The sequence below is a fragment of the Symphalangus syndactylus genome, chromosome 2, assembly GCF_028878055.3.
Source record: "Symphalangus syndactylus isolate Jambi chromosome 2, NHGRI_mSymSyn1-v2.1_pri, whole genome shotgun sequence".
Taxonomy (NCBI): domain Eukaryota; kingdom Metazoa; phylum Chordata; class Mammalia; order Primates; family Hylobatidae; genus Symphalangus; species Symphalangus syndactylus.
Genome location: NC_072424.2, coordinates 52222418 through 52248454, shown reverse-complemented (window position 1 = coordinate 52248454; position 26037 = coordinate 52222418). Strand labels below are relative to the sequence as shown.

At 36.9% G+C, this 26037-nt stretch overlaps 1 protein-coding gene across 10 annotated transcripts in view; it reads left to right on the top strand.

Moving 5' to 3' along the window:
- SMAP1 (small ArfGAP 1) overlaps nt 1-26037 on the top strand; it is a 187621-nt gene that overhangs the window by 87339 nt on the left and 74245 nt on the right. For 5 of the 10 annotated variants that reach the window (XM_055256971.2, XM_055256981.2, XM_055257013.2 and 2 more), the window contains 2 exons: nt 7621-7696; nt 17659-17739. In XM_055256971.2, the coding sequence (XP_055112946.1) occupies nt 7621-7696; nt 17659-17739 (157 nt within the window). The remainder of the gene's footprint in view (nt 1-7620; nt 7697-17658; nt 17740-26037) is intronic. The other 5 variants (XM_055256991.2, XM_055257020.2, XM_063618643.1 and 2 more) reach the window with 1 other exon arrangement.

Here is a 26037-nt window from a genome sequence, read left to right as displayed (position 1 = left end):
TATTGAACTATTCCATGCACCATTTTGTGTAGGTTGGTAGGAATACTATTTCTTCATTACCACCAATTTTATGATGCACTTTAGAGAGATAAAGTGCTAATGAGATATTGCATTATTAGTTCTGTTATTTTGGCTTTTATATTTTAAAATATTTGGTCCTTATCTATAGATTTCAGGAAAGATGAGATTTTTATAGTGAATCGATTAGTGTTAGTGTCTATATTGGTAAATCCTTGACCTTCGACACAGTGAAGATATAATACTGGAAACAACAGCTGTAATAACTTTACTGCTTAATAAGTGTTTGCCCTATGCCAAGCCCTGACCATGGCATTTTATGTACATTATCTTTTTTATTTCTCAAAATAACTCGGTGACATAGAGCATAATATTTTCTTTTGTCAGGAGTAGGGTGGGAAGGATGAGATGCTCAAAGAGCTATTAAGAAACTTCCTAAAGCCTCCAGACTTTGCCTCCTGTATCGGGACACTTGAGTATTATTTAATGATGGTAGTCTGAGTAAAATCAGTGCTGCCACATTTAAGTCTTGATTGCCTTTGAAAATAGGGTTATTATAATTTGGCACTCTTGGCAGCTAGATTGTAAGATCTAGGTGAAGATTTCAGCTTTTCATTACCTGGTATGATTTATGTTAGGCTTTTGGATTAACTATATATTTGCTGTTGTTACCTCAGGCATTCTTATTTAATTTTTCAGACTAAATGTTACTCCTTTTTACAAATTATGGTCATATTTATGTGAGGTTTTGATCTTTATTGTTCATATGGTTGTCAGACTTGTTTAAAGGGGTCTTTGTCTAACATGTTTGAGCTAGATGATTACTTATGTTAAGAGTATAAGATGACAATTCTTGGACCATGAGACTAGTCCCCATATCTAATGTAATCTGTAGCCTTTAAAAAAATTACCTTGGTTATTGTAACAACAACACTTTTTATTCTTTTAATTATGAAACACTGTAATTTGGAGGTTTTGTAGGGAGAGGCTGGTAAGAAAACCAGCTTGCCTTTCTCTCTCCCTCCCTCCAGTCTTTCCTTTCATCTATCCATCTTTCTAAAGCTCATTGCTCTTTGAAAAGCCTAACATTTCTGTAGTTTTATAGACATAAATATAGTTGTCTCATCCCTAGATCAAGTATAACCAAACTAAGTTAAACTCGTATAATATGGGACCTTATTGCATTCTTAACAAGATTTGTCGCTTTTTAAAAAGCTTTGCAATTTACAAAAGTTATGCAAAAGCTGCTGTGAAAGTGTAATTTCTCATGTGGGATGTGGTTAATTATAGGCTACATGTCCTAGTGCATGACAAATGATAAAGCTTTACATTAAGCTATTCATTATTAGGATATTTTGTCTTATCTAAAAAACTTTAATTACTTCAGTTCCATGGGATCTATTGTGTACCAAAGCTAATCAGCAGTTCTCCTTTGAGCTTTTCAAAGTTTTACTGCTGTCAGTGCTGTCTGAAACTGGAAGATTTTCTTCTTTGGGAGTAGATATTAATTTAGTTGTCTTTCAAATGGTATATTTTTAAAGAAAAGAAAAAATTCTTAAAATATATAAATACATGTTAAAAGACAAAGCGTATAATAATGTTGAAATTTTTCTAGGCTTGTGTAGTACCAATTGTTAGTTTTAGGGACAGGGAGAATTAGGGGTACTGTACTGAGTGCTTTATAACTGTAGGCATGGGGAAGATTCTGGGATAGTTTGATATTGTTTATTAAGTAAGTCCCAAATTAAAACTTGAACTGTTATTATAATAATGTATTTCTTACCTGACTCCCTGAAAATGTTATTGTTCTGTTTCTAATTTTTTGGGTTGTATTATTGATCTACGTCAGTATAACTAAGTCCTTATATCTCAAATGACTTCTGGAGACTGTAAAATGAAGATAAATAGTTCCTGATCTCCAGATTCATTGGTTCTTTTGTTGTTGTTTCTCATTTACTCATCTGTTTAAACTTGATGGTATGCAAGCCATCTTAGCCCTCAATACAGTAATTCTGTTTCCTCTTGCTACCGTGGACTCTATCTTTTAAGTGACTTGCCTATCAGAAGACCTTTGTTAATAATAAGAGCTAAAACTTAAATAACACTATGTACCATCCACTATTTTAGTTGTTTAGATATTATTGGCTTATTTAGTTCTTGTAATAATCCTATGAGATGATACTGGTATTATCCCCATTTTAAAGGTGATGAAACCGAGGCAACAAAGTATATAAAAATAAAACTAAATTCATAAGTTAAATTCTTACTGTTAGATACTATACTAAGTGCTTTATGTATATCTTAATCTTCAAACTCTTGTCAACCTTGTGAGGTGAGTATTACTATCTTTTTTACATATCTAGGTATAGATTCAATAGGTCAGCTAACTTGAAGGTCACAATAACTGCTGGTGAAATAATAAGTGCCTACCTGTACTGGAAATGAGGCTGTACGTTGGAGACCATCTTCTTTGAGAATGTCAACATATAATTCAAAACTGTGGTAAAAATTTCCTTCGAAAATCTTTAGATTGTTTATGATGACAGTTTACAGACACATGTCCCCCTATTAATCCATTTGGCTGTTCTTTGCCCTCTAGCATTGAATAGAATTCAGGAATCAGTAACTACAGGCCCATGAGCTAGCTGCCTGTTAATAAGGTTTAACTAGAACCCAGCAATGTACATTCATTTATGAATGTTCTGTGGTCGCTTTGGAGAGCTATGAAGGGACAGTTGAGTAATTGAAACATAGACCAACTGTCCCACAAAGCCTAAAACATTTACTTTCTGGGCCTTTAAGGAAAAGTTTGCCAACCCGTGGGATAAATACTGTTTCTTTAGGTGAACTAGCAGTACAGAATTGGCTTGCATTTGGGACCTTGTACAAAAATATATAAGGACTGTGTGAGACTTTCTTGCTCTAGGAGGCACGTAGGAACTGAGAGCAACCAAAGATATAGCATGTTTTCCAAACTAGATTTCTTCCTTGGGTGACTCCCATGGAATTTAAAAATTCACTTTGTAGTGTACTTGGATTGCCTTTTAAAAAGTATAAAAAATGATCTTATGTTAATAATTAGGAAGGTTCTAGTAAATTCTTCTACCCTAATGCTTTATTTTTATGTATTTGAAAAACACTATGTGCCAAACATACCAACTTTGGCCTCTTATAATTTTTTAAAAATGTATACTCCTTAGAGATAATTTCTGAAAGGATTTCTTATTGTAAACAGAAGTGAGACTCTCAACTGCATTTGAATTATTTATATAAAATACATTAAATATAAATTAAGATTTCACAGATATCTGTTATTTTGGAAAATTCACAGCAACATACAATTTTACCAGATGTTAGTATTGTACTGAACTCCAGAAGATTGTATACTTAGCATACTTAACTTTCGCAAACTCAGTATTTGTAAAACCATCGTAGTATTCTACATAGGAATACCTTGTTTTATTGCATGTTGCTTTATTTGCACTGTACAGATATTACTTTTATTTTTTATTTATTTATTTATTTTTTGTTTTTTTACGAATTGTATGTTTGTGGCAACCCTGTGCAAAGCAAGTCTGTTGGAGCCATATTTTCCAACAACACATGTTTACTTTGGGTCTCCATGTCACATTTTGGTAGTTCTTGCAATATTTCAAACTTTTTTATTAGTAGTATATCTTTATGGTGATCTGTCATCAGTGATCTTTGATGTTACTGTTGTAATTGTTTCAGGGCACTGCGAACTGCACCAGTGTAAGGTGGCAAATGTTATAACAAAATTATAACATAAATACATGTTTTTAATTAATTTATAAAAGTTTGCATTCTGACTACACTGATCAGCTTTTCCCTTTCTTTGCCTCTGCACTCCCTATCTGTGACATACAACATTAACACCTACAGTAACTTCTAAGTGTTCTAGTAAAAGAAAGAGTCTCACCTTGTTCATTTTAAATCAAAAAGCTATAGTAGAAAGGATTAAGCTGGTGAGGAAGGCATGTGGAAAGCAAAAATAGGCTGAAAGCTAGGCCTATTGCACCAAATAGTTAGCCAAGTTGTGAATGCAAAGGAAAAATTCTTGAAGGAAATTAAAAAGTCCTACTCTAGTCAACACATGAATAATTAAAAAAACAAAACAGCCTTTTTGCTGATATGGAGAAAGTTGGAGTGGTTTGGATAGAAGTTCAAACTAGCCACATTTCCTTAAGCCAAAGCCTAATCTTTAACAAAGCTTTAACTCTCTTCAATTCTGTGAAGGCTGAGAGTGATGAGGAAGCCTCAGATGAAAAGTTTGAAGCTAGCATAGGTTGAGTCATGAGTTTGTGTTTTTGTTTTGTCTGTTTTTTTGACAGGTTCTCACTGTGTCACCCAGGCTGGAATGCAGTGGGGCAGTCAACTCACTGCAGCCTCTGTCTCCTGGGCTCAAGCGATCATTCTGCCTCAGCCTCCTGAGTAGCTGGAACTACACGTGCACACTACCATGCCCAGCTAATTTTTTTTTTTTTTTGTAAAGATGGGCTTGCTATATTGCCCAGGCTGTTCTTCAACTCCCAGGCTTAAGTAATCCTCCTGCCTTACCCTCTCAAAGTGCTAGAATTATAGATATGAGCCACTGTTCCCAGCCTGGTTCATGAAGTTTAAGAAAAGAAGCCATCTGCAGAACATAAAAATCAAGATGAAACAGCAAGTTATCCAGAAGATGTAACTAAGATAATTGATGAAGGTGACTACACTAAACAACACATTTTCAGTGGAGACTAAACAGCCTTCTGTTGGAAGAAGATGCCATCGAGGACATTCATACTGGAGAAGAGAAGTCAATGCCTGGCTTCAAAGCTTCAAGACAGGCTGACCTTCTTGTTAGGAAAATGCAGCTGGTGACTTTAAGTTGAAGCTAATGTTTATTTACCATTTTGAAAATCCTAAGGCCCTTAAGAATTAAGCTACATCTATTCTGCCTGTGCTTTCTAAGTGGAACAGCAAAGCCTGGGTGACAGCACATCTGTTTACAGCATGGTTTACTGAGTACATTAAGTCCACCCGTTGAGACCTGCTGCTCAGAAAGAAAGATTTTTTTTTCAAAGTATTACTGTTCATTGACAATGCTCCTAGTAACCCAAGAGCTCTGATGGAGATATACAAACATGTTTCATGCCTGTCAATACAACATCTGTTCTGCAGCCCATGGATAAAGGAGTAGTTTTACTTTCAAGTGGTTTTTTTTTTTTTTTTTTTTTTTTTTGACAGGGTCTCACTCCATTGCCCAGGCTGGAGTGCAGTGGTGTGATCATGGTTCACTGAAGCCCTGACTTTGCAGGCTCAGGTGATCCTTCCACCTCAGCCTCCTGAGTATTTGGGACTACAGGCACACCACTACCACACCCAGCTGATTTTTGTATTTTTTTGTAGAGATGGAATTTTTCCATGTTGCTAGGCTGGTCTTGAGCTCCTCGGCTCAAGCGATCAGGCCAAGCGATCTGGGCCTCCCAAAGTGCTGGGATTACAGGCAAGAGCCATTTTGCCCAGCCAGAAAACTTGTCTTTATAACAGTGTCCAATTATTCCTCTTAATAAATGGAATGTTTAGATTTTCTGTCCAACTTGCATCCCTGGCCCACTGTGAGTGCTTTCATAATGCCCCAATTCTTGTCATATCCACCATATAGAGCCTCACTTAATGTCTTTGATAGGGTCTTAGAAACCACGACTTTAAGCAAAATGACATATAATGAAACCGGTTTTACCCTAGGCTAGTTGATATAAACAAGAGTTAAGTTCCTATGGCATATTTCTGGTCACAAATATATCACATTTCTAAATAAAGGCCCATAGCATGTCTAATACCAAAGCTTGAAATATATGTGAGTTATATACATACATTTAAGGAAGACTAATAAAAACAAGTGAGATAATTATTTACCCAATTTTTAGTGAATCAATGAGTAATAGTCAAAGTGGTGGTGGGTCAAATCAAGGAATAAATGTTTGTAAAGCAAAAATTGTAATGAGCACCTCCTGCCATCATGAAGTTGAAAAACAATAACAAATAATGATGGGCTTGCTGAGCACTTTCTTACCACATTGTTTATTTATTGTGCATTTGTATGATTGTATACTTGATGAATTTTTATTTTACAATAATTTGTATTCATTTATTCATTCACTTTTCAACCTGCTTACTCCAGGTTAGGGTTGCTGGTGGCTGGAGCCTATCCCGGCTGCTCAGGGCACAAGGTGGGAACCAACCTTGGACAGGACACTGTTCTATTGCAGGGTACACTTACATACACCCACACTCACTCATACTGGGCCGTTTAGACATGTGAAATAACCTGATGTGCATATCTTGGGGATATGAGATGAAACTTGAGTACCCATAGAAAACCCAAGTAGGTAGGGGAAAATTTGCAAAGTCTACACAGACAGTGGCTCAGCTAGAAATAAATTTTTTGTCTCATCAGCGTCGTAACAAAACAACATTATTCTAGGACCTGTTGTGTGGTCTGTCAACCCTTTCTATTATCTGTTGCCTCAACTGTCAGTTTAAAAGGCTTTTTTTTTAAAAATTTTTATGAATGGTTATTGACTGAAACTGTATTGTATTACTGCCCAGGTAACTTTTCTTTTGAATAGAACGATCCCCTTAACTTGGGGATCCACAGAGATATTATATTTCAGTGTAATTGGTTTTTTTTTTCTGTAATTATGTGTGTTTTATGCATTGAAAAGAATTATCAGAAAGGAGTCCTCAGGCTTTACCTGAGTACCAAAAGAGCTCATTTCACTAAAGAGGTTAAGAACCGCTTTAAGAATTTCCATTTCAGTGGAATATGATGAGTGGTAAGAGAAGTTATCGATGTCATGTAACTCTAAACACTCAATCCCAATATAAATTACTCACTCTATTAACAGGTAAGATGAGTCCAGACAACTTCAAGAATTTAAAGAAGACTAACCTTGGCTTTAGCATTTTGACTTCTCCATTTCTCAACTTTGCAAGGATAAAATTGGCCACTGTTCTTCGAATACATGTGGAATCCTATATGATGTGCCCAGAGACAGCATATATAGTGGAAAAGAACATAGATATTGGAATCACAAGTGCTTAATCTTTCCAAGTTGTTGATTCTTCATCTATGATATGGAACTAATAATATGCACATTAGTGGGGTGTGGGAGGAATTAAAGGACCCAAAGTATGTACAGCGTATATAGTATACAATGTCTGGCTTAGTGTGGGTACTTGCATAGATGTTAATTTCTTATACTAAAAACCCGAAATGAACCTGAATTGAATTTAAAGTTTGGTGATGCGTTGATAGTGGTGGCGGTGATGTAGGAATTAAGAATTGTCATTTACTTTTCTTTCTAGTATTAGTTTGGATGATTTTTGTTCAGTGAGAAAACTTCCTGAAAGAGGTAGACTTCTTTAAGAGAAAGAAATGTAGTTTACAGAATGTAGTTGCAGAAATAATGTGAGAGAGAGCACAGATTGAGGAGTAGGAAAATTAAATTTAGAGCCCCAACTTTGTGGAGTGGAGTGAATAAAGGGAAGTGTACATGTCACTGAATTCGTGCTTTTCCTTAAGTTATCTGTTTTCAGAGCAGTGGAATTTTTCATCAGAGATAAATATGAAAAGAAGAAATACTATGATAAAAATGCCATAGCTATTACAAATGTAAGTAAAACCTTTATCTCTCGTCAATTGTTTGTTGACTAGATCTCAGACTTTTAACATGCAATACAGCTTAATTTATTTCTTGTGAAAATATACTAGTTGTATATATTTACATTTGAATATTGGAACTTTTTTGGTTATATAATGTTGAGCTCTTGCAGAGCAGAACTCTTGATTTAGAAAGGAGCATATTCTAAATCAATAACAAAAAAATAAAAAATAAATCTAATAACCACTTACATGGCATTTAATTAAGTTAATTTTTGAAATTTGCAAAAAAGCTAGAACCACTAATTGAAAATGGTGGGAGAGAAATTTTTTCCCCTAGATTCTAGAAATATATGAAAAAGAAAAAAGGCAAATATAGCTTCCTCTAAAGGCTTTCTTTGGTTGGTCCGTTGAGAAATGAAACCAGTAGCCCAGGAATATATTAAAACATGGCATTTACATTTGTTATTAGCAAGTATTTTGATACTCCTAATAGTTGTCTTTACAGTAGTAATCAAATACCATCAGGTACCCATAACAACATTTCAGTCAATGACAGACTGTATGTACAACGTTGGTCCTATAAGTTTATAATCCCTTATTTTTACTGTACTCTATGTTTAGATATATCTACATACACAGATACTTACCATTGTGTTAGAATCGCCTACAGTATTCACTATAGTAACATGCAGTACAGGTTTGTAGCCTAGGAGTAATAGATGTTACCATGTTACCTGAGTGTGTAGTAGGTTGTACCATCTAGGTTTGTATGAGCGCACTCGATGTTTGCGCGATGATGCTATCATGTAATGATATGTTTCTCAGAATGTATCCCAATTGTTAAATGACACAGGACTGTTATGTTTTATCAGATGTTTCTTTTTAGTTTTTTAAAAATTTTCTCATCCAAGTTAATTATAGTCTAAGGCTAACTGCTTTTATTGTTGAAATCATGTTTTTGGACTTTGATTCCTAGATTGATAAGCTATAAACCAGTTAATCTTTTGGTGAAGTCATCTGGCAAGCAATTTAGATACAGTGGAAATAGATTCATCTCATTTTTCATACAAACTGGTTTCCTATTTGGCCCATATGGAGAAGCAATGTATTAAAAATTCAGTAAAATCCTAATAAAGTTAGGATATTTTAATATGCTATCTTTGGCCATAAAGAAGTCTTGTTAACAAAGTTTTTAAGTATCAGCTCTATATGGTAGCTCATGCCTGTAATCCAAGGACTTTGGGAGGCCAAGGTGGGAGGATCATTTGAACCCAGGAGTTCGAGACCAGGCTGCTAGGCAACATGGTGAGACCCTATCTCTTTTTATTAAAAAAAAAATTTATTTTTTTTTCGACTGGGCATGGTGGCTCACGCCTGTAATCTCAGCACTTTGTGAGGCCGAGTCAGGTGGATTTGAGACCAGCCTGGCCAACATGGTGAAACCCCGTCTCTACTAAAAATACAAAAATTAGCTGGGCCCAGTGGTATATTCCTGTAATCCCAGCCACTTGGGAGGCTGAGGCAGAAGAATTGCTTGCATCCGGGAGGCAGAGGTTTCAGTGAGCTGAGATTGAGCCACTGCACTCCAGTCTGGGCAACAGAGTAAGACTCTGTGTCAAAAAAAAAACAAAATTAAGTTTTCAAGTATCATTAGTGTGTATTTTACAGCAAAGATATCCTTGTGTGTAGCATTGGAGCTGCATTTACAGTGGATGTAAGTGAGGAAATCTGTTGAAGGATTGATTAAAAATTGACAGTATTGAGAATATTTATAATGTCTATAAAATTAAGGCCACTGTAAGCATTGAGGGAGGAAAGGACTAACTTAAAAGTGTAATGTATTTTCATATGAAATGTTAAGAAATTATTTTAGTTTATTTTAGAGAACATACTGTTTCATATTAAACACTTAAAATATCATAATTTTAAAAATTTTTGTATTATGTTTCTTTTCTTAGCGATAATTAGGAAATTATTTTTACATAGTAATGTGTAAGGTAGTTTTATTTTGGGATGGTAGCTGTTACTGAGTTGGGTTTTTTTTCTCCTTCAAGGTGTAATAATGGTATGCTTAGTTGTAAGAATTCCTTCATTTATAAGATACATGGTGGAATAAAATACTTGGAGGTTAAATGTCATGATACCTAACACTTTCAAGTGGTTTGGTGAAACCTAGCAGCTCTGTGTGTTTGTGTCTGTAGAGAGAGAACAAATATGGCTAATGTTAGTATTTGACTAATGTTAGTGATGTTTATAGAGGTATTCACGCTACAGTTTCTTCCTTTTTTTTGTAGGCTTGAGAGTAAAAATTTTGAGGTAAAAGTTTGTTTACCTCAGTATATACTCCTGAGTTTATAGTACTATTGAAATGAAAATGCAGAAAGATTTACAAAAGTCACAATAAACCCAAGGGAAAATGTATTTCACCTATTCCAATATAAGCAAAATAATAATAAATAAGTTTATATTGTAGCAGATTTAAAGGATTTTTTCCTCTTTCATGGTGATCAGTGAGCAAGTAACTAATCTTATGTGTTACTGAGAATTACATATTTCTGTTCAGTGTTTCATCTTCAGTAATAGATTGAGCACTCATCCAAATAAATTTGGATCACTTAATATGCTCACAATCTCCTAGGATACTAAAAGAGGACATGACTGTTAAGAGACATTTATCATAGTGGAGATACGAACAGATTTAAAAAAATATAAGTACCTTATATCTAGGGTATTCCAGGAGTACTAGAGTACTTAAGGGGTATCCACAGAAGGACATTTATCATTTCTTCTTTTTCTTTTCTTTTTTTTTTTTTTGAGATGGAGTCTCGCTCTGTTGCCAGGCTGGAGTGCAGTGGCACAATCTTGGCTCACTGCAACCTCTGCCTCGCGGGTTCAAGCAATTCTTCTGCCTCAGCCTCCTGAGTAGCTGGGACTACAGGCTTGCTACCACGACCAGCTAATTTTTGTATTTTTAGTAGAGACGGGGTTTTGCTGTGTTGGCCAGGATGGTCTCGATCTCTTGACCTCGTGATCTGCCCACCTCGACCTCTCAAAGTGCTGGGATTACAGGCGTGAGCCACCACACCCTGCCGACATTTATCATTTCTTTGTGTTGGCAACATTCAGTATCATCTAGCTTTTTGAAAATATACACTAAATTATTGTTAGCCATACTTACCCTACAATACTACAGAACACTAGATCGTACTCCTCCTATCTAGCTGTACTGACACATCTGTTAAAAATTTCTCCCCATCCTTTCCTCTCCCTTACCCTTTAATGTCCACAGTTCTTCCCTCTACTTTGGTGGGAAGTTCAGTTTTTCTTAGCTCACACGGAAGAATGAGAACACGTGGCATTTATCCTTCTGTGCCTGACTTATTTCACTTAGCATAATGGCCCCCAGGGTTATCCATGTTGCTGTGAATGATAGGATTTCATTTTTTCTATGGCTGAATAGTATTCCATTGTGTATATATATCACACTTTAAAAATCTGTTCATCTATTGATGGAAATTTAGGTTAATTCTGTATCTTGGCTATTGTGAATAGAGCTGCAGTAAACATGGGGGTTCAGGTATCTCTTTGATATGCTAATTTCCTTTTCTTTAGTTAAATGCCCTGTAGTGGGATTGCTGGTTTATATGGTAATTCTGTTTATAATTTTTTGAGAAACCTCCATATTGTCCATAGTGGCTGTACTAGTTTACATTCCCACCAACAGTATCTAAGAGTTTTGTTTTCTCTGTATCCTCTCCAGTATCTATCATCTTTTTGATAATAAACCATTCTAACTGTGGTAAGATATCTTATTGTGGTGGGAATGTGGACTGTTAGGGATTTTTGCTTACCTTGCCACCACGATGGGGAGTCCTTCCTGGCTTCTAGCCCATCTTGGCTAGCTGCATGGCTTCCCTCTTGATGCTGCCATTTCGAGTTTCCCTGCCTCTGAGCTTCCTTGTCACTTACCTACTGATTCCTACTGTTCTCCCCTAGTGCTCTATTCAATGTGTTGAATAGAGCATGTTGAATAGAACTGCCCTTGTGAGGGATCCAGGTTGTGTGCTCCATGTGAGAATGTATTGCCTGATGATCCGAGGTGGAGCTGAAGCAGTGATGCTAGTGCTGGGGAGTGGCTACAAACACAGATCAACATTGGCAGAGAGGTTTGACTGCACAGAGACCATAGTAAATCAGTTGCTTGCAGACTCATATCAAAACCCTATCATTGAGTAGTAAGTGACAATTAAGCTGCATCTGGTGGCAGGCTTTATAGTGGCAAGTGAGTTGATGTACTTCAATTGTACAGCTGCATCTGATGGCAGGCTTTAAGTCAGAATCTGACATTTGCTTTAGCCCACACATGGCCCGCTCATTATTTGATTTACCACAGTCCTGCCCGCAATCACAGGGTTGATGTTACACAGTGTGTGCATACCAGGGGGTGGGAATTTTAGTGGCTGTCAGAATTCTGCCTACTATGGTCATATAGAATGAGTCTACCTCCCTTGTTCTGCCTGATTTCATTGAGTGATGGGAAATTTGACACACTTTGCAGAAATTTGTCCTGCTGGCCAGGCATGGTGGCTCATGTCTGTCATCCCTTTAGGAGGCTGAAGCAGGAGGATTGCTTGAGTCCAGGAGTTTGAGACCAGTTTGGGTAACATGGCAAGACCCTGTCTCTACAAAAAATAATAATAATAAATTAGCTGGGTGTGGTAGAGTGCACCTGTAGTTTCAGTTACTCGGGAGGCTGAGGTGAGAGAATTGCTTGAGCCCAGGAGGTTGAGGCTTCAGTGAGCTGTGATCACACCGCTGTACTACAACCTGGGCAACAGACTTAAGACCCTGTTTCAAAAAAGAAAAAGAGAAATCTGTCCTGTCTGTCCTCCTTCCCTTGCTCACTTACCAGTAGTGAATCACAATGGGAAGCAAAGTATTTTAAGTGAGTTTAGGAGATACAAGAGGACTTAGGTAGATGAGGCTGAACTGCCACATAATTTGCTCTTGTCCTCCAGTAGCTTTTCTCTCTCCCCCTGCCCCATCCTGTCTCTGTGTCTCTTCAGCTAGTGAGTTTAGTGTAAAAGAGCAGGGTTTCTACTTGGTTTTCTTTGTTACTTCTTTATCATTACAGTTTGCTTCCTCTTCTGTGGAATAGGGATGTCATAGTGTCTGAATTTCATAGTATTGCTGCAAGAATTAAAGTATACTCTATTCTTAGTAGGGTGCCTAGCACATAACCACTTGCAATATAAGCTATTGTGATGGCAGCAAATGACTGTAAGTAGGTAGATAATTAAGAAAAATGAATACTCAAACTTAATTATAAGAGTTTATATCATTGGAAAAATCTTGACTTGAGTTCTGTTTCATTAATTGCTCCACATTTTAATCAGCCCTTTAATTATGAGACACCCCAATAGAGCATGTAAAGGACTTAAAATTTTTTTAAGTTTTCCAGAATTCTACGTATTTCTTATTGACTTGGCCACAGATTTTAAAGTTAAAATATTAAATATTAAGATTTAGGCTTCTTCTACACACTTGGTAGCTATGGTTACTTGGTTACGTTTTCAATGTTTTTTAATCCTCCTACGGATGAGTTTCATTGATGTTGTGTTTTGTATGGGTTATATACTAATTTAGTAAATGTTTATATTTTCAGCTTTTTTAATCCAAGACATGCCATGGAGTGCAAAAGACATTGGAAATCATATATTTAAAATGATTTCTAGACTTCTGAAAAACTTGAGCTTCATGGTATACTAAAAGCTCATGAGACAGCCATTTGAGAATTGCTGTGATAAAATTTCTACTTAGAAAACACATCCAGGAATTTCCAAAATGAGATTGAAGGAATCCATTGCTTACAATTAATCTATAAGATGTTTTTCAGTGACTGTATCTTTTTCACTGCTTTGGACCACCAGATTTAATTTTCATAGCATTATTCTGTTTAAAAGGGTGGTAGTAGCAAATATTTCAAAAAATTCATCAAGAAAATATTAAACATTATGCTTTATGGCCTTCAGTTACTTCATGCCTTTTCATAGCGTGTTTGTTCACCTTCTTCTTGTAGATGGGAGTTGGGAACTTGTTTTACATGGTCAGTTTTTCTTTTGCATGAGGCAAGTTTATACAATTGTAGTGTTCTGGGAGTTTTTTCACATATCAGTTACTTTGATGGTGGCCTAGAGAAGAACGTCTGAGCTTGAGAATAATTGAAGGAAGGACTGTTAAACTCATTTTATTTCTGAAGAAAACTCATTTTATTTCTGAAGAATGTCTTTACTGGATTTCTGCCGCATATTATCTCATGGATAGAAGGGGTGGGTGGGAGTTTGGAAGGACATTTAAATATGACTACTGAATTCACTGACACCACCAATTTCCAGCAAAATTTTCTAAGTTCAGAGTCTTATGCTCTACATGTATAAAAGTACTAGGAGCCAGTGAAATGGAATTAATATCTGTTACAAAATAAATTCTAAATTTGAAAGTAAATAGGGGTAACTTCTATGGGATTTCAGAAAAGTATGTTAGCAAGCCAATGAACTTTCAAAGAACAGTTGCTGAGATTGAGCCTCCTTTTGGTTCTCCTTCTGAGATGCTTCCTTCCTCCTCTTTTCCTGTAACAGTTGAAAATATTTATTAAGACCTGTTGAATGTCAGGTGCTAAAGATGGTGAACAGAATAGAAATAATATCTGCCTCAGGTAACTTTAGTTGAGCAAAGAATACTGATAAGTAACTAGATTTTTGTAAGACAACATGTGATAAAACTTACATATTAGGGAAATATTATAGGAGGTGCTTACTCCAGGCTCTATAGAGAGATCAAGGAATGCTTTGAATACTTCCCAGAGGAGGCAGTGTTAACTCAAAATTAAAGGATGAGTAGGAACTAATAGAAGCATGGGTTTCTGAAGAAGAGGGACTAGCAAGAGGAAAGGCCCCTAGAGTTCAGAGAAGCAGACTAGAGAAAAGCCAGAAGGAGTCATATATGGCTGGGCAGAGTGTATATGAATGTAGCCAGGGAAGGGAAGAATAGGGAGATAAGGTAGAGATGACACTTGTGGTCTGATTAAGGAGTTTGGACTCTGTCCTTATATAATGTATATAAACTATTCAGGCCTTCTAAGCAGTGATATGTGGTGGTCAGATTTACTTCGAGAATGACATGGTATGGAGAATGGATTTGGAGAGGAGCAAGATTTGGGGCAAGGAGACCAGTTAGGAGGACTAATCCAGAAGATGGATATTGGTGATTTCCTACTAGAGATTTAGAAAGAAGACTCGAGTACCTAGCTTTTTCATGTCTCTGTATTTCTTTTCTCCTTTTCATTGCCCTTTTTTCTTCCGTCATTTACCCCCGTGTTCTGCACTGTCACTTGCTTCCAGTTGTCAATATGTTGATATCTGTTTCTTTATTCCTTGCTCACATAATGTATATTACCCTGTTAATATGACTTTAAAGAGTAACTTTATTGAAATATAATTCATATATAATAAAAGGTAGGTATTTTAAGGTACAGATCAATGAATTTTTACAAATACATATCCTTGTGTAACCACTACCACCACAATCAAGATATAGAACCTTTTCGTCACTCCAAAAGGTTTCTTTGTGCCCATTGCTAGTCAGCCCCCAACCACGGCCTTGGTGACTGATCTGGTTTTTTTAATCACCATAGATTATATTTTCTTTTGTAGAGTTTTATGTGAGTGGTTTCATACACTGTGTACCCTTTTGTGTCTTTCTTCCATTTGTTTCTGATTTGTTATCAATTCACTTGTTCATCTGTCCATTGACTTTCCAAATGTCTTTCTTCTTGAGTAAGTTTGTTTTCTTTCCCAACTGGAACATGGTATTAAATCATTTATTTTTCTTTTTTCTTTTTTTGTATTAAAATGTGATGTGCATCTGTAATCCCAGCTATCTGGGAGGCTGAGAGGCAGGAGGATCGCTTGAGTTCAGGAGTTTGAGTCCAGCCTGGGTAACATAGAAAGACTCTGTCTCAAAAAAAAAAAAAATGTGGTTATTAAAATAAAAAAGGTTTGTACTTGAGTTCAGGATTCAAGGTTGTAGTGAGCTATGATCTTCACACTGTACTCCAGCCTGGGTGACAGAGTGAGACCCTGTCTGAATTTTTTTTGTTGTTGTTAAATTACTGATATTTATTGAATAGAATTTTATATTCCTGCTACTGAGTTTTAAAAGTGGCCACATCAGCTTATCATCTTCTCAAATGGAGGACAAGCATTTTTATAATGAATTATCTTGCTGCTTTCTAAGGATTAGTAACTTTTGACATACTCAATGCCCATATTATCTTTTATATTTTTGTTCCACTTTTCATGAGCTTGGGCAAAGAGGTCTTTATGATACAGCTATCTTCTAAAGTGATCTTATGGCTTTTTATTCTTTCTTTTTTTTATTTTTTATTTTTTTGAGACAGAGTCTCGCTCTGTCTCCCAGGCTGGAGTGCAGTGGCGTGATCTTGGCTCATTGCAACCTCTGCCTCCCAGGTTCAAGTGATTCTCCTGCCTCAGCCTTCCAAGTAACTGGGATTACAGGCATACACCACCACACCTGGCTAAATCTTTGTATTTTTAGTAGAGACAGGTTCACCATGTTGGCCAGGCTGGTCTCGAACTCCTGACCTCAAGTGATCTGCCTGCCTCGGCCTCCCAAAGTGCCTTATTCTTATTTTCTATATAAAGTAGTAATTAGAGATTTCTAGCAAGTAAATATCCAATAGGACAAACCAGTTTTAAGCCAGGCTTTAAGGCTCGGCTTTGACTTTTTTTTTTAATGGAAGATCTACATTTTCTTGTGTTATTTTCTGTCCTGTGTAACTTGCATTAATATTCATTAAGTGGCTAGCTTACACAGTTAGAGCCAACAGTGAGCAAGCAAGGAGAAAAAAATTCCCTAAAGTTTATAGTCTTGTGTTGTGATTCAGGAATTACTGTCATAACTAACTTAATAACAAGCAGATTGAGGGAGGACTTGTCATCTTGCAGTGTTATTTTGACATTACATAATGACCTATCTGTAATAGCACCTTTTAGTTTTAAAAATTCCTCATAGGCACTATTGATATGATAGGGCAATATAGAGATGTCAGTTTTATGGCCCCAAGGATCTATGCATTTTATAAATGTATTTCAGTTACATTTTGACAGTAAAAGAGCAGGAAGATAATGCTTCCATTAAAGTGATCAACTACGCATGTAGAAATTGGGCAGGAAGATGTGTGAAAAAAGCTTTTAGATGAAACCCATTTTCGTGTGTAAATTGCCTGTGCTGCATATATAACTGTCTCATAATGCTTTGGGGTAATTCAGCAAGTATAGCACTGGAAATGGTGTTTGTCTGCTGATCTTAAGGAAGTGTATAAATTGCTTTATAATAAGTATGCTGCTCAGCTGTTATATTACATTAATCTGCTCTTTTTTTCTCTTAGCTTTTTTTCCATTTTCTTAAACAGTTGATTAAAATTTTAATTAACTTTTACTATTTCAACTCCGTTTTATTTTTCATACTTAAAAGTTATAAGTAAAAACAAAAACTCATTTTTGCTCTTCTACTACTTGGGACAGTGTGTCTTCATGTTTCAGAGCATTTGTATTTCAATAGTCACGTTGACTAAAGATGAACTATGAGAGAAGCTTAATTATTTTCCATATACTTTTGGTATGATCTTATCTGACTACATTTTAAATTTTGTATCCTACTAAAATCCATTTTAAATCATGTATTATTCAGTACGAAATCCTTTTATAAATTTCAAATTGAAATTTTTAAAAAGCAGTACTTATTTCTTGATGCATTGTTTTACTGTATTAATATGCCTCTAAGTGCTTCTATATCTCAAAAATATAGAGGGTTTTTTCTTTCCTGTGCCTGTCAATTCTCGTTACCTTCTTTTTGTTTTTTCCTCCTGACTTTTCACCTGTACTCCACAGATTTCCTCCTCTGATGCTCCTCTTCAGCCTTTGGTATCCTCTCCTTCTCTGCAAGCTGCTGTTGACAAAAGTAAATTGGAGGTATGGTAATGTTTTAACCAGCTACATTATGTAGTGTTAAATGGTAAATTAACTTCCTTTTGCAGTGTGTCATTTGGGAACACTGTAATAGTTGTTGATATTTTGAATGATCCCTAGAATTAAAACAGCAATTTCTAGAATTTTTTTATGCCACAGATATGATTAAAGAACTTTGAATCTATATTTAATTTTAGAATGACTGATTTATTGGTGCCATGGCTGTATCTCAACAGTTAAGAAGCAATTAGTTTTTTGTTGTTGTGCCCATTACTATCTTATACTTACAGGAACATTTAAAAAAAATATATTTTCTTTCTATGATTCTGTTGTTAAAAGCACTTAAAGAGAGTTAATGTCAAGTTTCTTTTTTTAAGCAGTAGTAAACATCATACAGATAAAACGTGTATTATGGGATAATGAGTTCAGAATCCTGAATGACAACTGTTAGAATGCATTTTGGGTGGAAGTGGTTAGGGTGCAGATACTACCACTATGTATTTTTAAAGTCATCCCTACAAATATTTGAGAGTTTTCATTTCTTTTGACTCTTTACCTATTCTTTTTTGTTACATTGGCCTTAATAAATTAGTTTCAGGCATCCTTTCAACTATCATTTTTTTCCCTTAGACATGGGATAAATGATAAATGGTTGGCTAGATGTGTGGTATACAAAGGCAAGATATAGCCCCTGCCCTCCAGGAGCTTACGGTCTAAGGCAAGAAAACAGATAACTATATAGCCGTTTATAATACAATATATTATGGGCTGTGATTGAGGTATGCTCACTGTACTGCAGTTAATACAGGAGGCATCATTTTGATGCATCTTAGGCTCTGAATAAGCATTAGATATAAGGAAGGATTAGGAAGAATTCCAAATAGGGAAACTAGCCTGTGAAAAAACATATGGGCAAAGTGCAGTGTTTGGGGAGTTGCAAGTAGAATGGCATAACCGAAATATGAGTAGAATGGCAAGGCTCCTCTCTTTCTCATGAAGGAGCCTTCTCATGAGCCCACTGAAGGAGTTTGATTCTGAAGGCTCAGGCACTTTAATGATGAGTTTTAAGCGTTGGGGGGTGGGTGTGACAGAATCAGATTTTCATGTTGTAACACTACTTTACAGGCTCCGTGGGGAGTGAATTTTGTGGTCATGGGACTTAACCTAGTATTCTAATCCAGGAATAAAATGAAGGGGACATGTTCCAAAGTAGTAACAGAGGGAATGTAAAAGAGAGTGTAATTTTTAAATTTTATTTTATTTTATTTTATTTTTTTGAGATGGAGTCTTGCTCTGTTGCCAGGCTGGACTGCAGTGGCGCAATCTCGGCTCACTGCAACCTCCATCTCCTGGGTTCAAGCGATTCTCCTCCCTCAGCCTCCTGAGTAGCTGGGACTACAGGTGTGCACCACCATGCCCAACTAATTTTTGTATTTTTAGTAGAGACAGGGTTTCACCATGTTGGCCAGGAAGGTCTCGATCTCTTGGCCTTGTGATCCACCCGCCTCGGGCTCCCAAAGGGCTGGGATTACAGGCATAAGCCACTGCACGTGGCCAAGAGAGTGTAATTTTGAGAGGTCTTAAGAAGGTAGCCTATGGGGTTTAGTAATTGATGTCTTGTGGAGGTGCTTTGGGAAGCTTGTGACTTCCAGTTTCTATCTTGAACATCTTAGTAGATGATGGTGCCAATTAGTGAGACAAGGATACAAGCTGAAAAGAAGGAACAGGTTTGAGCAGAAAAGGAAAGAGGTGAATTAAAAGTTGGACGTGTTAAGTATGAGGTTACTGTGGAACATTGAGGTATTTAGTAGTTGGTTGGATATACGGGTCTAGGCCCAGGGGAAAGAAAAGGGGAAGAGAGTAGTTAGAGAGAGAGAGAGAGAAAGCTTAAAAATTTTGGAAACTATGTCTTTATTTTATTTTTATTTATTTATTAATTTTTTTGAGACGGAGTTTCACTCTTGTTGCCCATGTTGGAGTGCAATGGCGCTATCTCAGCTTATTGCAACCTCCCACTGCAACCTCTGCCTCCCGGGTTCAAGTAATTCTTCTGCCTCAACCTCCCAAGTAGCTGGGATTACAGGCATGCGCCACCATGCCTGGCTAATTATGTATTTTTATAGAGATGGGGTTTCTCCGTGTTGGTCAGGCTGGTCTCGAACTCCCGACCTCAGGTCATCTGCCCACCTCAGCCTCCCAAAGTGCTGGGATTACAGGTGTGAGCCACCGTTCCCAGCCCTATGTCTTTATTTAAATCACTCAAGTATAGTTTGATTATAATGAACCCCGTATGTACTTACCTCCATCTTACTGGACTTGAATGTTTAACCGGTTTTCTTGCATAGGAGGTCAGCTGTTTCACTATGTCACTTGTGCATATAGCCACCAGGTTTCAAGAACACCTATTTTAAAATACAAAATACTGCAGTATTTTGTTCTTGCCGAGAAAATAGTTTAAAACAACTTAGGTTTTCACAGTACTCTTAGATCTTTTAGCAGCTTTTGATTCTATGGGTGGGAGTCATCTGTGGGTCAAACTGCTTGATGAGTTTAGAACCCATGCTGTTAATATTACTTCGAAGCCTGTATCCTAATACCACTGCCAGAATCAGAGTAGGTGACAGCTGTATTTTTATTATTGTTATTATACTTTAAGTTCTAAGGTACATGTGCACAACGTGCAGGTTTGATACATAGGTGTACATGTGCCATGTTGGTTTGCTGCACTCATCAACTCATCATTTACATTAGGTCTATCTCCCCCCACCCCACGACAGGCCCTGGTGTGTGATGTTCCCCGCCCTGTGTCCAAGTGATCTCACTGTTCAGTTCCCACCTATGAGTGGAACATGGGGTGTTTGGTTTTCTGTCCTTGTGATAGTTTGCTCAGAATGATGGTTTCCAGCCTCATCCATGTCCCTACAAAGGACACGAACTCTTCCTTTTTATGGCTGCATAGTATTCCATGGTGTTTATGTGCCACATTTTCTTTTCATTTTTTTTCTTTTTTCTTTTTTTTTTTTTTTGAGATGGAGTCTTGCTCTGTCGCCCAGGTCAGAGTGCAGTGGCGTGATCTCAGCTCACTGCAAGCTCTGCCTCCTGGGTTCACGCCATTCTCCTGCCTCAGGCTCCCGAGTAGCTGGGACTACAGGTGCCCACCACCACGCCTGGCTAATTTTTTGTATTTTTAGTAGAGACGGGGTTTCACCATGTTAGCCAGAATGGTCTCGATCTCCTGACCTCGGTGCCACATTTTCTTAATCCAGTCTGTCATTGATGGACATTTGGGTTGTTTCCAAGTCTTTGCTATTGTGAATAGTGCTGCAGTAAACATACATGTGCTGCATGTGTCTTGACAGCTGTATTTTTACAGCTGAATTCCGGTGTTAAAGAGTTATCAAGTCATGCTCTCCCTCTAGTAAATGTAGCAAGCAAATTTGATTTGTTTTTAGTGATTTCATATGTTCCCACCAATCACGGTGATTAGGAAGTCAAACTTCTTTCCTACTCATGACAATGGCCTTCTTGAGAAATAACTGTCTTCACCTGTGCTGGCTGCTCTAACAATATACCATAGATTGAGTAGCGTATAAACAACAAAAATTTACTTCTCACAGTTCTGGAGGCTGGAAAGACAAAGATCAAGTCTCCAGCAGATTCTGTGTCTTGTGAAGGGTCCACTTTCTGGTTCATAAAACGATACATCTTTGTTCATAACGATACATCTAGTGGGAAAGGGCAGGAAATCTCTCTGGGGACTTTTTAATAAGGATGTGAATCCTATTCATGAAGGTTTCATCCTCATGACTTAATCATTTCCCAAAGGCCCCACCTCCTAATAATATCACATTGGGGATTAGGTTTTAACATGTGAATTTTGGGGTGGACACAAACATTCAAACCATAGCAATAACTAATAGCTCTGAGAGGTTAGGGAGCAACTTATTCTCAACATATTTTTTTCCTTTTTTTTTCTTTTTTGAGATGGAGTTTTGCTCTTGTCGCCCAGGCTGGAGTGCAATGGCACGCTCTCAGCTCACTGCAACCTCTGCCTCCTGGATTCAAGTGATTCTCCTGCCTCAGCCTCCCAAGTAGCTGGAATTACAGGTGCCTGCCACCATGCCCAGCTTATTTTTGTATTTTTAGTAGAGACAGGGTTTCATCATGTTGGTCAGGCTGGTCTCGAACTTCTGATCTCAGGTGATATGCCTGCCTCGGCCTCCTGAAGTGCTGGGATTATAGGCATGAGCCACCGTGCCCGGCCTCATTCTCAACATATTAATGAAAATGTTCTGTTACATTGCTTTCTGCACCATAATTTACTACGAATATATAGAAAACATTTTATAATATATATAAAATTTTTGCACATCCTATTTATTCTTTACTTATAAAGTGGGGATAATATTACTAACTTCATAAAGTTGTTGTGAGGATTAAAAGAGCCAAAACAGTGCCTGGCACATAGTAACGGTTCAGAAAGTATTAGCTGTTACTGTAAGGAATAATAACAGCAATAATAAATAGCAAAGCTCCACTGGACCACAGTTAGTAGTGAGACTTGGAAGTTTGGGCGCCATAGTCCCTCAGTCCTACTACCAGCTTTGATTAACTGTGTTGCCTTGGGCATTACTTCTTAAGATTTTGTTTCTTCATTTGTAAGATGACAGTAGGTAAAGTTTTTGTTTCAGAAAATTCTTGCAAAGATTAAATTAGACAATAAGGTGCTTATCACCTGGCCCATAGGAAGCACTTAATAAGTGGTAGTTGTGTTTTGGAAATGAAGGTTTTGATTTGGGAAATGGTTGAGTCAGCAGTAGGTAATGTTTCTAGTTATCCTTAAAGGGTTACATCTTCCTTATTTCCAGTATAAAGCCCAGGCACTTGAGTAGATATGAAGATCTTTTTTGAGAACTATCCCAACTTTCTAGATGGTCTTCTGTCTGTGCTAGACTATGTTAATATCCTTAATGTTCAAGGGAAAATGTCACTTTTGACATATGCTCGTCTGGTAACTAAAGCATATAGATTACTCTTCAGGTTTTAGCACAAGTTCAACTTTATGTTGACTTTTATCCTGTTCCTGAACAGCATTATTGAAACATAATTTTAGAGAATCCTAGTCTAAAGGAGCCTGAGATATAAACTGTCCAGATTCTGGAAATTCTATCCATGTATTCTTCTTTTGTTGCAAAGCAATATACCAATAGTTTGTTAGCTTTGTCCTCTACTTAAATGCTTTCACTAATTGGTGAATTACTATTACAACACTTACTGCCTTTTATTAATGCCTAATAAAAGGTTAAAAAGAGAAATGCTTTAGAATTTCTCTCTTCTTAAAATCGCAGTTGAAGACATTGCTTATTCATGCCCCAAATATAAAGATCTTTGCTATGAATTTCTTTTAAAATTTTGAACTAAGATGTAAGTTTTTCCTTTCCTCTTTTTAAAATCACACAACAAACACTAAAATTATAATGTGCCGTATTTGTGTAGTGCTTTATGGTTTGCAAAGTTGCTTTCTAGGTTCTTAGTGCCTTTTACTTTTTCTTTTTAGTGCTGAAATGCACATTAAATATATATCTAGTTTAATACTTACAAGACTATCACTGTGTAATGAATATTGAAACTCAATGTTATTACCACTTTGAAAGTTCCCATGTGATCTGTTCCTAAATAACCTAATCCCTTCTCCTTAAAGGTAATATCCTGATTTTTATCATTATTGTCTTTACTTTTTTGCTTTTTAAAATAGTTTTATACTAGTGTGTACCCTCCCAAACATCATATTTTTGCCTGTTTTTGAACTTTATATGAATGGTTGCAAAGCCCTTTGAACTTTTATTATTTCTCTCACATTATGGCCTGGGAATTGCCAATATTATCTTTCCTGATTTACAAATGGCAGATTTACTTTGACAGAGGTTGCATCAGACACCATTTTAAAGGCATAGGTACAAATGCAGCCTTTAGGTATTTTGAGTAAGTTCTGCATGTTTATCATGCTGCCTTCCCTAGGTTCATCAGTTTATCTTTTCTTTTTTTGCTGCCAGGAAACTAAGGGCCAGGTTAGTGTTTAGTTACAGTAGACTTTCAGTTCTCAGTTTCTAGTCATCTCTTTCCTCTAAATGCCTTATGAATGCTCTTTGTTTAATCTCTTTTCATTTTCCTCTTTTGCCCTTAAGATTTATTGTTGATACTTTTAATCCTTAAGTTTTTAACATTATATCTAATCCTTATTGGAAATGCAAATAGTGAATATCATAATGCCATTTATACTTTACTGCCTTATACTAGTCAGTTGGCTGTGGTCCCCAAGCACTATCTTGAACATTTTTTTTTTCAGGAGAAAATCACTGTATTTACCCCCCCCTTTTTTTATTGTACTTTAAGTTTTAGGGTACACGTGCACAATGTGCAGGTTTGTTACATACGTATCCATGTGCCATGTTGCTGTGCTGCACCCATTAACTCGTCACTTAGCATTAGCTGTATCTCCTAATGCTATCCCTCCCCACTCCCCACACCCCACAAGAGTCCCCGGAGTGTGATGTTCCCCTTCCTGTGTCCATGTGTTCTCATTTTTCAATTCCCACCTATGAGTGAGAACATGCGGTGTTTGGATTTTTGTCCTTGCGATAGTTTACTGAGAATGATGATTTCCAGTTTCATCCATGTCCCTACAAAGGACATGAACTCATCATTTTTTATGGCTGCATAGTATTCCATGGTGTATATGTGCCACATTTTCTTAATCCAGTCTATTGTTGTTGGACATTTGGGTTGGTTCCAAGTCTTTGCTGTTGTGAATAGTGCCACAATAAACATACGTGTGCATGTGTCTTTATAGCAGCATGATTTATAGTCCTTTGGGTATATACCCAGTAATGGGATGGCTGGGTCAAATGGTATTTCTGGTTCTAGATCCCTGAGGAATCGCCACACTGACTTCCACAATGGTTGAACTAGTTTACAGTCCCACCAACAGTGTAAAAGTGTTCCTATTTCTCCACATCCTCTCCAGCACCTGTTGTTTCCTGATTTTTTTAATGATGGCCATTCTAACTGGTGTGAGATGGTATCTCATTGTGGTTTTGATTTGCATTTCTCTGATGGCCAGTGATGATGAGCATTTTTTCATGTGTTTTTTGGCTGCATAAATGTCTTCTTTTGAAAGGTGTCTGTTCATGTCCTTTGCCCACTTTTTGATGGGGTTGTTTTTTTCTTGTAAATTTGTTTGAATTCATTGTAGATTCTGCATATTAGCCCTTTGTCAGATGAGTAGGTTGCGAAAATTTTCTCCCATTTTGTAGGTTGCCTGTTCACTCTGATGGTAGTTTCTTTTGCTGTGCAGAAGCTCTTTAGTTTAATTAGATCACATTTGTCAATTTTGGCTTTTGTTGCCATTGCTTTTGGTGCTTTAGACATGAAGTCCTTGCCCACGCCTATGTCCTGAATGGTAATGCCTAGGTTTTCTTCTAGGGTTTCTGTGGTTTTAGGTCTAACCTGTAAGTCTTTAATCCATCTTGAATTAATTTTTGTATAATGTGTAAGGAAGGGATCCAGTTTCAGCTTTCTACATATGGCTAGCCAGTTTTCCCAGCACCATTGATTAAATAGGGAATTCCCTATTTCTTGTTTTTGTCAGGTTTGTCAAAGATCAGATAGTTGTAGATATGTGGCGTTATTTCTGAGGGCTCTGTTCTGTTCCATTGATCTATGTCTCTGTTTTGGTAACAGTACCATGCTGTTTTGGTTACTGTAGCCTTGTAGTATAGTTTGAAGTCAGGTAGCGTGATGCCTCCAGCTTTGTTTTTTTGGCTTAGGATTGACTTGGCGATGCGGGCTCTTTTTTGGTTCCATATGAACTTTAAAGTAGTTTTTTCCAATTCTGTGAAGAAAGTCATTGGTAGCTTGATGGGGATGGCACTGAATCTATAAATTACCTTGGGCAGTATGGCCATTTTCACAATATTGATTCTTCCAACCCATGAGCATGGAATGTTCATCCATTTGTTTGTATCCTCTTTTATTTCATTGAGCAGTGGTTTGTAGTTCTCCTTGAAGAGGTCCTTCACATCCCTTGTAAGTTGGATTCCTAGGTATTTTATTCTCTTTGAAGCAATTGTGAATGGGAGTTCACTCATGATTTGGCTCTCTGTCTGTTATTGCTGTATAAGAATGCTTGTGATTCTTGTACATTGATTTTGTATCCTGAGACTTTGCTGAAGTTGCTAATCAGCTTAAGGAGATTTTTGGGCTGAGACAGTGGGGTTTTCTAGATATACAATCATGTCACCT